The sequence below is a fragment of the Trichomycterus rosablanca genome, chromosome 11, assembly GCF_030014385.1.
Source record: "Trichomycterus rosablanca isolate fTriRos1 chromosome 11, fTriRos1.hap1, whole genome shotgun sequence".
NCBI classification, from domain to species: Eukaryota; Metazoa; Chordata; class Actinopteri; order Siluriformes; family Trichomycteridae; genus Trichomycterus; species Trichomycterus rosablanca.
In genome coordinates, this window is record NC_085998.1 from 29472786 (window position 1) to 29485153 (window position 12368).

A 12368-nucleotide genomic window follows, 5' to 3' on the forward strand; every position below is an offset into this window, starting at 1 on the left:
AAGTCTCAAAACCCGGTTTTTTTGACACAAAAACACAGCATCAGCATCCACAACTGCCACTTCTTTTCCGTTTGTTCCCCTGAGCCAAGGCAGGCCCACGCTCAAATGGGGCATTGTTCAAGCGTTCAAGCGTTCGGCAGCCTTGAGAGAAGGCTGGCTAAAATACTAAACCAACAGTTGGACATTCCATACATTTTTAATAGCATGGCTGGCTCTTTATTTGTTGTCCTAACCCCATGGCCTGGCCGGGATGAATGGCTCCATTGGAGGAGCGCGAAGCAAGTTGTGGAGGAGGGAGCATAGAGGCGCAGAAAGACGGGCGGCACCAGCCTTCCCACGGCACACCGGAGGATTAGCTCACTGGCATCGCGGCTCTGGAGGAAATCTCCTGGTGAAAACGATAACCTGTGCAAATGGGCTGTATTTTTAATCTGCCTTACAGTATGTACGCAGCTGTCTGCATTCCCTAATACACGTGGGCATCTTAGTCATTCAAAGATATATTAGCAGCTGCGCAGGGAAAGGTTGCTGTTGAAATTACGTAAAACAGGTCGTGATGGATGTTAATTTCAAGGTTACAGACCGGAATAACAGACAGGTAATATACTTTATTTAATTGCCGCTCAGGTGGCGCAGCGGTAAAACACACGCTGTTCACCAGAGCTGAGATCTCGAATACATCGTATCGAATCTCGGCTCTGCCTTGCCGGCTGAGTGGCTATATGAACAACGATTGGCCTGTTGTTCAGATAAGGGGCGGGACTAAGTCGGATGGGGACTCTCTCTCTCAGACTAGTGTGATTATGACCTTTGCTGGCTGGTTGGTGGCGCCTGCACGGAGATGGGAAAGGGGTGCGGTAGAGGGTGCACAGCGCTGTACCGCACTGCACTCGTCACGTGTAGGTGATAAGATGTTCGATTGCTGTGCACGTGTCGGAGGGGGCGTGGAGCAGCCTCGTCCTCCCCAATCAGGAGCAGGGACCAGCATTAGTGAGAGGATGATTGACGGGTAAGAAATTGTATGCGCTAAAGTGGGATATACAATCCCACAAGTATATACAGTATATATACTTTATTTAAAAAATACAGACCAAATTACACCTAGCCCCTATGAGCCGAAGCCCTGCCCTGCTGCTGATAGTGTTGCCATGAGTGCACCAGCAGTTTCTGTTTACTTACAACTGATTTCAAAGCCCGTATACACACACCACACTAGATTAGCCAGGTTCTAATAGTCACGTACAGTCCAAGCCAGACTATTTCATAAGATAGTCGCGCTCTCGTGTAAAGACAGCGCTGCTCAAAAACAACACCGCGATGCTGTTAGAAAAGTATGCAGCCCAGGTCCAAACAATTCTCCCTTCTCTTCCGCTCTTGTTCGCTCCCACCCCCCTCATCCTTCTCGCTGCAAACGCTTCACATCTTGAAATCCTTATAACACTTAAACAACCTGGAGAGCAAACAAAAGATTTTAATCTAATATCCCTTCGATCTCATTCCAATCCCACATCAAGAGGTCAAGCCAAGTACACAGATACACACCGAATACACCCACCGAGACATAAATACACTGAACATGTGTATACACACAAAAGAAGATGAAAGTCTAACTTATTACGGAGTAGAAGTAGGCATTGTGGTAAAAAACATACTTGTGATACTTGGTATATTCAATGTTAAATTAGTTATATAATAAGATTATTATATTGTTTTAATATACTAAGTTTCTCATTGTGGCCTGTAAACATATATACTTTTGACATTTATTGGTTATACCATCACTGATTTATATTCATAAAAATGTGAATTGAAAACCATCTCATAAAAGCTGGCCATTAACGTACATTGCTTAATACATTTATGGCATTTGGCAGGACTTTTTAACAAATATAAAATAATGATTGAAATAAGCCATAATTTTTTTATTAAGGCTGTGCTTCAAACCACATACAGCTGTACTAAATAGCATGTCATATTAGTCTATTACCAGTATTGACAATAGTACTCTGACATAATACCCATTTTGCAATATGGGACACAAGTGCAATTTCAGTACCTGAATCATGTATTATGTCATGAGAACACACAGGAATTTTAAAATTTTGTCACAAGTTACACCGATCAGGCATAACATTATGACCACCTTCCTAATATTGTGTTGGTTTTCCGTTTTGCAGCCCCATACGCAACAAACTGTGATGCACTGTGTATTCTGATACCTTTCTATCAGAACCAGCATTAACTTCTTCAGCAATTTGAGCTACAGCTACAGTTGACCTTCACACCCCTCGTGCATCAATGAGCCTTGGCCGCCCATGACCCTGTCGCCGGTGTACCACTGTTCCTTCCTTGGACCACTTTGGATAGATACTGACCACTGCAAACCGGGAACACCCCACATGAGCTGCAGCTTTGGAGATGCTCTGACCCAGTTTTCTAGCCATCACAATTTGGCCCTTGTCAAATTCGCTCAAAACCTTTTCCCCCAATTTTCTCCCCTAATCTAGTCATATCCAACTATCCTGATTGTGTTACACCTCACCTCTACCGATACATCCCTCCACTTCTGAATGAGGAACTTTGCAACTGCCACACGCCCCCTCTGACACGTGTGCAGTACCAACTGCATCTTTTCACCTGCATGAGGCAAGTTCATATGCGGATCAGCCTTGTGCACGGAGAGCCACACCCTGATCAGCATTATTCCCCAACTCAATCAGTCAGCAGAGGTTGTAATTGCACCAGTTATGAGGAACCCAATCGTTCATGTAGCCGCCCAGCCCCGCCGAATGGCGGAGCTGAGATTCAATACGATGTATTCGAAATCCCAGTAATTAAGCTATTTTTAATGTAAAATGCTAAAATCTGTGACTTGTTTCTGTGAGTAATGAAGTGTATAAAGATTATAGAAGTACTGAAATCATCAAGTACATAAAAAGTGTATTGTGATAGTAAGTAAATACTAAGTAATAAGGACTGACTGATTGCTGTACTGTATTACAGTACAGAGATGCATGAGGCCAATACAGCTGCCCTCTAATGACTGATAACGGCGTGTGTTTGTCGTTTACATGTGTTATGTAACAGGAAAAGGAAGTCAGGTTCTCCAGACAGGAACACACACTCGAAAAGAGCTCCATGGCCTCAGTGACAGCACATAGTGTGTTGGTATGCATGCGTGTTTGTGATTTTCAGAAGACGAAAACATGTTTGTTCAGGAAGTTTGACATCACGGACTCTATAGGCGAATATCCGAAGCTAAGATTTCAGGAAAGATCCGATAATGAGAATCCACAAACACGTAAACAAACAAACAAATCCTACAAATACACACATCACCTCCATATCACTGGCCTTCTCTTCAACATTCCTATGCCTCCCCCTGCCATCAAAGAGGCGATTCAGCGGGCCCTGAGCCCCGGTGCTACAAAACCCAGGCAGGCCCTTTTTAAAACAGGATGTTTGGCCGAGGCCTCCTTCCCCTCAAATAAACAATCCGCAGGACCTGATTTTCTGGAGGCAGGGTGGAAGTACTCGAGTCACATTATTTCCACATCCCGTATCCTGGAGCTCTCAAGGCCCTGGGGGAGTGCGGCCAGGCCCGGGGGCTGCGGTGGAAACCTGAGGCCTCATGCCAGGCAGAAAAAAAAGAGGGAGAAGGAAAAAGACCGACATGGATAGAGGGGTTGTAGCCCGCTGGGACGTACCGGGGCAGAGCAGAGAGGAAAGGATGAAAGGGGACCGAAGTAATATAAAGGACTAGTATGGTCCAGTGGCCCCCGACAAGCCACGTGTAGCTTGATTTGGCTTTTAGTAAGAGATTTCACATGGGCAGGCGATAAAGGAATATATGTTGTTCTTTCGGCGCACAAGTTGGCATGACCAGCGGAACATGAGGTAACGCTTCGCAAGAGCTAAAATTAAAATACAGCAGTATTCCATTCATCTGAAATTAGCTGCTTATATGTGTGGTAAATTATCCATTCACATTTAGGCAGAATACTGTGAGACAACTGTGAACAATTGGGGGTTTAGGACCTTGATTAAGTGTTCAATAGCAGCAGATTGGCAGTGCTGGGGTTCAAACTCCTGTCTTCACTGTAATGGCAACCTGAAACCTAGCAGTTTTATACACAATAGCATTTTTGTCTGTTTATCAAACAGCATGTATGCAGATATGTATTCACATTCTGCCACTTTTGTTTGTTTTAATTCTTCACTCGTGTGTGGCAAGTCGAATCTCAAAGGTTTCCTTTAAGGAACTATAAACTGAGCTTTGTAGCAAATGTTGCTTGTCAAATAGCATTCACCCTGCTGGCTAGCTGTAAAGCTAACAGCAGTTCTTTCTTTAAGGTTGAGTGATTCTGGTTTTTATGATTATTTATGGTGCTTTGGTTATTTGTATCACCTTTTTACAAATATTACCTTTTAACTTGGTCTGACTTCAAAGCTGAAGTAACAGATGTAGATTGTGCATATTAGCCAGCATGCAACTTTAAATGGGGTAGATGTAAAAGAAACCTGGCCCACTTAATACATATTGGACTAGTTGATGATTGGGAATATTTGTTAAATTTTGCAAACCTATATTTTATTTAAATACACCAAAAATATAGATTTGTATGTTTTTATACACCAAATTATTACTCAGTGTTAGTACAACACCCACTATTACTGTCACCTCACAGCAAGAAGGCCCTGGGTTCAATCCCCAGCTGGGGTGGTCCGGGGCCTTTCTGTGTGAAGTTTGCATGTTGTCCCTGTGTATGCATGGGTTTTCTCCGTGAGCTCCAGTTTCCTCCCACAGTCCAAAGACATGCAAGTGAGGTGAATTGGAGATACAAAATTGTCCATAACTAGTTACAGTCATGGCAGGAACGGTAGTTACTCATTACACAAGATTAATCAGTTCACAAGGTAATATCGAACACAGTGTGTAAAACATGACGTTAAAATCCTAATAAACAGACAAACATCACCCACTATTAAAGATGCCCTGTTTTTGCCATAATAATTTATATATAAATTCAAAAGTTAAAACTAAAATGTATATTTCTCGTATAATATATTAATTAGTTTTTTAAAAAGTAATGATTGTAGGCCGCTCAGGTAGTGCTGCGGTAAAATACGCTAGCACACTAGAGCTGGGATTTCGAATACATCGTATCGAATCTCAGCTGGGTGCCTACATGAACAACAATTGGCTGTTGTTCACAGGGTGGGATGAGCCGGACCAGGCTTCCTCATAACTGGTGCATTTATGACCTCTGCTGGCTGATGGATGGCACCTGTGCAGTTGGGGTTGGGGAATGATGCTGATCAGGGTGTGGCTCTCCGTGCACAAGGCTGATCCGCATATGAACTCGCCTCGTGCAGAGGAAAGATGCAGTTGCAGATGCAGTCTCATATATACTGTATATATCCATTTGCAAATACGCATTAACACCTATTTTGCTGGCCAATAACCCAAAATGAATTTTTGCCCTGCTGGAAAAAAATAACAATGAACTTTCATTATATCACTTCGTTATATCAAAATATTAGAAACTTCATATTTGTGATCTCATGTTAATGTCTCAAAAACCTTAAACAATAAAAATAACACAAAAGCCATTAGAGGCTTTTGCCTCTTCAAATTCTACTACAACAGAACCCTTGGTCAGCTGAACAGTAAAAGCAAGAGGAAAGGTCAGATCAGATGTATACTAATCAGATCTAGTCTATACTATCTCATAGTATGGGCATATCTCAAGAAAGAGAGTCTGACGCCGATGACACAGCTCAATTCCTACTGTCACTTGATATACATAATGATGATGTAACACCATCCACAGCTACACTCGTACAGCTGTACAATTGTAAATAGTTTGGATTCGCTTCCTCTTGAACATCTGGCAGCTTACTCCATCACACTTGTTAAGGGAGCTCGTGAAGACTCTTGACGTCAGTCTGAGACCACAGCAATCACTACAGAGTGTATGCCCCGAACCTGGACACCTGGTCCATTTATAAAAGTGGAGCTGTACTCACTGACTGGCAAATTATCACAAGTTTTAGAAAGCAGCAGGATTATTGGCAGCAAACAGGCAACAAATTCTCACTGTTACTGATCCAGAGGCTTAGACATACGAAACTGATCACAAAAAACCCAACGTGCAGGGGAAACACACAGTCTCGCACAAACAGTTATACAGGAAGCAATGAGAGAAAGCTTCAAAGGGCATCAGTCTAATGTCCACACGACCACGAGCACGGAGTGAGGAAACAGGTGTTGTTCATGACTACCCAGTCGAGGATTCGGCACACTCACGCCCCGGCGCAGATGTACAACCCCGCCACCATATGTTCAGCAGCCCCGCTATGAAAAATGAAAACTCGATAACTACTTGCTGATACAGTGTACACACTGGCTGACAAACATCTTCACCGAGATGTCACAGCTCACATTAATATGCAGGGAAACAGATGTGGTAGTTATACGAATTCACTTGGGAAGGGTCAGAGTAAAACACGGTAGCGCAGACGTAAACACGGCAAATGCACACTGTTAATGTCTGATACACTGGCTAAAAAATACTAAGATCTAAAGAGTAGAATTATTCAGCATAAGCTTGGAAGCCACAGTACATTACAAGGCATGCAAAGGTCTTGGAAAATGCCCTGTAAACATATAAAATAGAAATATAACACCCTATAATTCCAGCACTAGGAATGTGGAATAGGAAAGTGTCCCTTAGCTTGCAGTGGTTATGTTTTTTTTTTTTTACTGCATTTTATTTAATTGCATTTTCTCCCTTTTTCATCCAATTTAGTGTAACCAATTAGTCTTCCGATGCTGGGGACCCAGAATGTGTCAGAAAAGGGTATATTTGCCTGACACACGCTTCCATCGACCCTTGATCTGTTCCTCCACTACTGTCCAGGCGCCTCGGCCTACCAATCAAAGTCCTTACACAGCATCAAAGACCCGCCTTTTTTTTTAGTCTGGTCTTTTCCCACCCAGCAGACAAGTTGCCAATTTTGTCTGCTGCAACAGTTGTGGACTGACAATTGTGCCTGTTGGGGGTCATGGTAGGTCCAGAGCTTATTTTGGAGACTCCTAACCCAGGATTATAAATCCATGTTAGGATATTAGTCCATCGAAGAATAAGGAACACTACATTAGTCAGGATCTAATTTACCTAATGATAGGTTTTTAAAGAAAGCCCACTCAAACATAGGGAGAACATGCGCTTCTTAGACGCTAACCAGAAGCAAGGATCAAACTTTGTTCCCATGAGCTAGGCTACACATATACTATCTTATGGAGCACCCCCTAAATCATTGAACCATTTTAGAACCGTGTCTGCTGCAGACACTGCAAATTTTGGTTCCGAGTTTCGAACCAAGGAGTTCAGAATCTCGGCACTGGTGTGCTAGCAGAATATCTGGACTAGTAAGGTACTGGACTAGTAAGCAGAAGGTTGCTGGTTCAAATCCCACCACTGACAGGTTGCCACTGTTGGGCCCTTGAGCTAAGCCCTTAACCCTCAATTGCTTGGACTGTATACTGTATGTTGCTTTGGATAAAAGCGTCTACTAAATGCCAAAAATATAAATATATAAATATATAAATATAAAAATATAAATATAAAACATAAATATAAAATATAAATATATAAATATAAAATGTAAATATCTAAATATATAAATATAAATATATAAATATATAAATATAAATATATAAATATAAAATGTAAATATGTAAAATATAAAATTTTTATATTTTATGTATTTACATTTTATATTTATATATTTATATATTTACATTTTATATTTATATTTTATATTTATTGATTTATTAAATATATAAATATAAAATGTAAATATAAATATATAGATATAAATATATAAATATAAAATGTAAATATAAATATATAGATATAAATATATAAATTATAAATATATATATATATATACTGTATATATATATATATAAACATAAATATATAAATATAATATATAAATATAAAATATAAATATAAGATATAAACATATAAATATAGAATATAAATATATAAATATTAATATAAGATATAACCAGAAATATAAATATATAAATATAAGATATAAATATATAAATGTCAATATTAAACAAATGAATCGAGGAAGTGTTTCTATTAATAATGTTCTTACATATGTTTATTTTGTCAGCTTTTTTGTTTGTCAGCAATATAATATCAAAATTTTTTAATGCTGCTGCTTTTTCATCTCGTCATCTTGACTGTCTGCAACATTTCTAAACCCTTTATCAACAAGTATTTTTGTGCAGTTTCATTGATGAGATTAGCAGCACCCCGGGGCTGTTTTCCAGACAAACTGAATGAGGCTGTAAACTACATCATTTCGTGTTGCTCAAACAGTCAAACCGCCGACTATTGAATCTCAAACAAAAGTTTAAAAAAAATCTAAAAAGCACCTCTCTCCCTCTCTAGTTGAGACACGCTTTGCAAAGAGGAATAAGTGTTAAGACGCTGGTACTACAGTAGCCCAGGGGCTACACTATGCACTATACAGGGGTTACCCCCACAAACACGCACAACGTGCCCCCTGGCCCCACTTTTAAGGGCTTTGCTAGTTCCTGTGTGTGGGTGGGGGACCACACGTTTAACTGCTGCTCATTGATCTCCACTCTCCGCATGCCAAAAGGGTGGGGTGCTGGAGACGGATGTGGAGGTGTGCCGATAACTACTTTGGAAAGAAGAGCTTTCTCCTCTCCAATACTCCAAAGGAACTCTGATATACTGGCTTATCTGGGCAATTCTATGCAGCGCATGAACCAAGATAAACACAATTAGCTATACAAAGCAGCGGCTACGAGAACTGAGCCCGGTGTTACAGGAAAATGGCCTCAGTGACACATCATCTCTCACCGAGACTCATTTTTACTGTTAAAACAAGGGATTTAAATGTAATCCATCATTTCTAACCTGAGGTTTCTTCTGGCTGGGCAACAAAAAGCAAGAATGCACAACAGGGGTGGCAAATACTTTAAAAGCTACATATTCATTTGAGTTATTTACAAGCTTTAAACAGCACATAGTAATTTAATTAATATCTCATATCAAGTACGTATAAGAGAAAGCATTTTGCTTATGAGTATCTGCGCTATCAATTTTTATACAGTGGTACCTTGAAACTCAACGTCAAATGGTTCTGGGACTGGCGTTGCTTTTAGCCATTGAATTTCAAGGTAATTTTTCCCATAAGGATGTATGGGAAACATGTCAATGCGTTCCATGGTCCCATGGACTTGCATATATTGTAGGAATATGTAAAATAATAAGGTTGTTTTTGACACTTATACACTAAAAATAACACAAATATAATATAAAAACACTGAAATAAAAAGCTGATTACAATTTCTTAGAACCCCGAGCTGTAACACAAGTTTAAACGTGAAACTCAAGCTAAACACAGATACATGCAGCTTTTAGAGTGAATCTGATGGTTATTTCACACAAATACAGATTTGTCTCATATGCACACTGAGTTTCAAAGATGTTGAGTTTAGGGGACGTTGAGTTACAAGGTACCACTGTATTACTGTATCACTCCTTTTCCATGAATCAGCAGACTATAATTATTCCAATGCCCATTTTCACCTTCAAATATATAAATATTATATGATTTCCAATAGCACTTAAATAGTAAAGTTCGTTTTGAAAAGCCTAGTGCTTACTGCAGGACGATCAACATATATACAGAATCAAAGTGTTTGAACCAGCGCTTATTGACACAGGGAGTGCTGCTTGCATGAGGAGTCGTGATGATGAGATACTGATTCTAAAGAGAGACCAAGTTTTCCATCCACTGTTCTGTTTAAATGTAAGCCTAACATCCCTAGCCTGGAAGAGAAAGGTGTGGCCTCCACTGTGGCCATGATCCTATGCATGTGAAATGCGCTTCCAGTTTTATGAGACGGGCATGTTAAGTTCATGCATTAAGTAAGAGGGGAGTGTTTCTTCTCAAATCGGGAGACTGGTTCTTCTCTTTTCTCCCAGTGTGGCCCCATTGACAGGATACTCTCTCTAAAAACTCCCCCCTCGTTGTAAATGACTTTCAGCGTGCCTAGATAAAGTTGTTACTCTGTCAGTGTGTGTGTGTGTGGGTGTAAAGGGGGGTCAAATGTGTGCAGTTCGAGCATGCCTGCTTCGGATTTGTAAAATTGTGCGAGTAGTCACGGTATATGTGAGTGTGTGTGTGTGAGCGTGAGTGTGTCCCGGCAAGCTTGGATCCTATTACAGTTTGATCCTACTCAAATATTTCTGAAAGAAAAACAGAGGAGGTGAGGCCAGTTCTTTGGCCAGCCAGGAAAACCCACTGAGCCTCGCCTGGACTCACAATAAGAGCTTTATCTTTCCCAATCCTAATGCTCTTTAATGAGGAGGAGTAAAGGACAACAGAAAAAACAAATTACCTCCAGAGTGAATGGGAACCCATAGCCGTAAAGAGAGAAGAATCCCTTTAGCAATCATCTATCTATACCTTACACCTGTACCACATTTACTCAGCACACTTTTTTGACACATCAGACTAACCAGATGGATGGATGGATGGATGGATGGATGGATGGATGGATGGATAGATAGAAAACCCAAAGGGAAAGTCAAGTCTAGTGATTTAAGGCAAAAGTAAAACAAATAGCTACCAATTAAAAAGAGGGAATCTACGCTTAACCTAAAATAAAATAAATTACACTGCAAACTCATCCCACAGCTCCGGTGTGCTAGCGTGTTTTACCCATTATACTTATAATTTATAATATTACTTATAATTTGAAGTTAATTACTAACGTCATCTATTGTTTAAAGCATACTCAACAAAACTTAATATCAGTTTAAGTAAAAGAGAATTTTATTTGCCTATTGGCGAGGAAAAGGTTAAGAATCCCTGCATGAAGCATTTGAGGTATTAAAATTAACTAAAATAAAAAAAACACAACTAATTAAAATAGTAATGAAGACAAATAAAGCACAACGTAAAACCAACCAAACTTTAAAGGTTATACATTTAGTTTGACTGAATTGCAATCTAAATCATAAACCAACGACAAAAAAGCAATGTTTTCTATACTGTTCTAACACACCATAAAATGTTTACGCATTTTAGGTATTGAGTAACACCTAAAACCAAAAGAATAACCAAACACACAATGTTTGAACACATATTCCATCCACAATCATCATAACACACCATTACGCATCTCAGACATAGAGAATAAAATACCTATTGGTTCAACACCTAATTTACTAATATATAGACTTATTGTCGTATAGGTATAAAAACAATATCTGTACCTCAGCAATGTCTACACTGATGATTCACGTTACAAACTTCAACAGTACAAAATAGTGAAACGCCTCTGACTGAACAGTAGTATTACCTCATGCGCTTAAAAATATCTCCATAATCTGACAACCACAGCATGAGCCATGCTAATGTTTAGAATGCAAAGCATGTATAATTGGCACATACAAAGGCCTGTGACTTTTCCAAAAAAATTTAGACTCACCTGAGAATTCCCCCTGGATGATGTTTGGTGAGCTGGCAGCCTCCATTTCAGTGTAAGACAGTGTGGAATCTGACAGATCTAAGAGAACAGGAAACAGGTATTAGAAGGACATTACAGTGTACACTCAAGCGAAAACATAGCATATAAAAATTACAATATGTAAAACTTTACACTTAACATGCCATTCCTGTCTATGGACAATTACAGAACAGTGTGCGCAATTGTAATCATTAATTGTGACCTATAGCTAGTCCAAAAATGCCACCATGACCAACAAAAACGAACCTGACCACAGCAGCTAGCCCGCTTTAGAATGGCATCACTTTCCATGGATGAAATGTGGTACAGTGGGATATCCTGTCCTAAACCCCAAACCTTAGCCAGGCTCCATAGGCTCTCACCACATCCAGCCCAGAGCCCAGGCTGCTGGCTCCACACTGGCATGCTGAAAATGGGCCCGCCGGATACTGGCTGCAGTCACTGCAATCTTTTGCAGATACCACACACATTTCTGGCCAATGGGTTTAGCTTTTGCTACCATTAAAATTCCTCACGTTGTAATCCTCAATTCCAGTCTGTTCCTCTTTGGTGTCAGTGGTTCTACTGGTGGGTGACAGTTGATGCCAATGACTTTTACTACACAGTTTAGGACATATTTGTTTGTCAGTGTGTTATTTTAACACATGCAAATTCATAAAATCATAATCTTTCTTGTACATTCCAAAAAAATTACCTACTCCCAAACAAAAGGACTAAAGCTAATACAAGATTTAAAATATATATATTTAAGATCTTGGATTAGTGGGTGGATGAG

General features: G+C 39.9%; 1 protein-coding gene across 1 annotated transcript in view; it reads right to left on the bottom strand.

Moving 5' to 3' along the window:
- The window catches only part of smad6b (SMAD family member 6b), a 53369-nt gene that overhangs the window by 25859 nt on the left and 15142 nt on the right, over window positions 1-12368 (bottom strand). The window contains exon 3 of the mRNA XM_063004141.1: window positions 11555-11632. Coding sequence (XP_062860211.1) covers window positions 11555-11632 — 78 coding nt within the window. The remainder of the gene's footprint in view (window positions 1-11554; window positions 11633-12368) is intronic.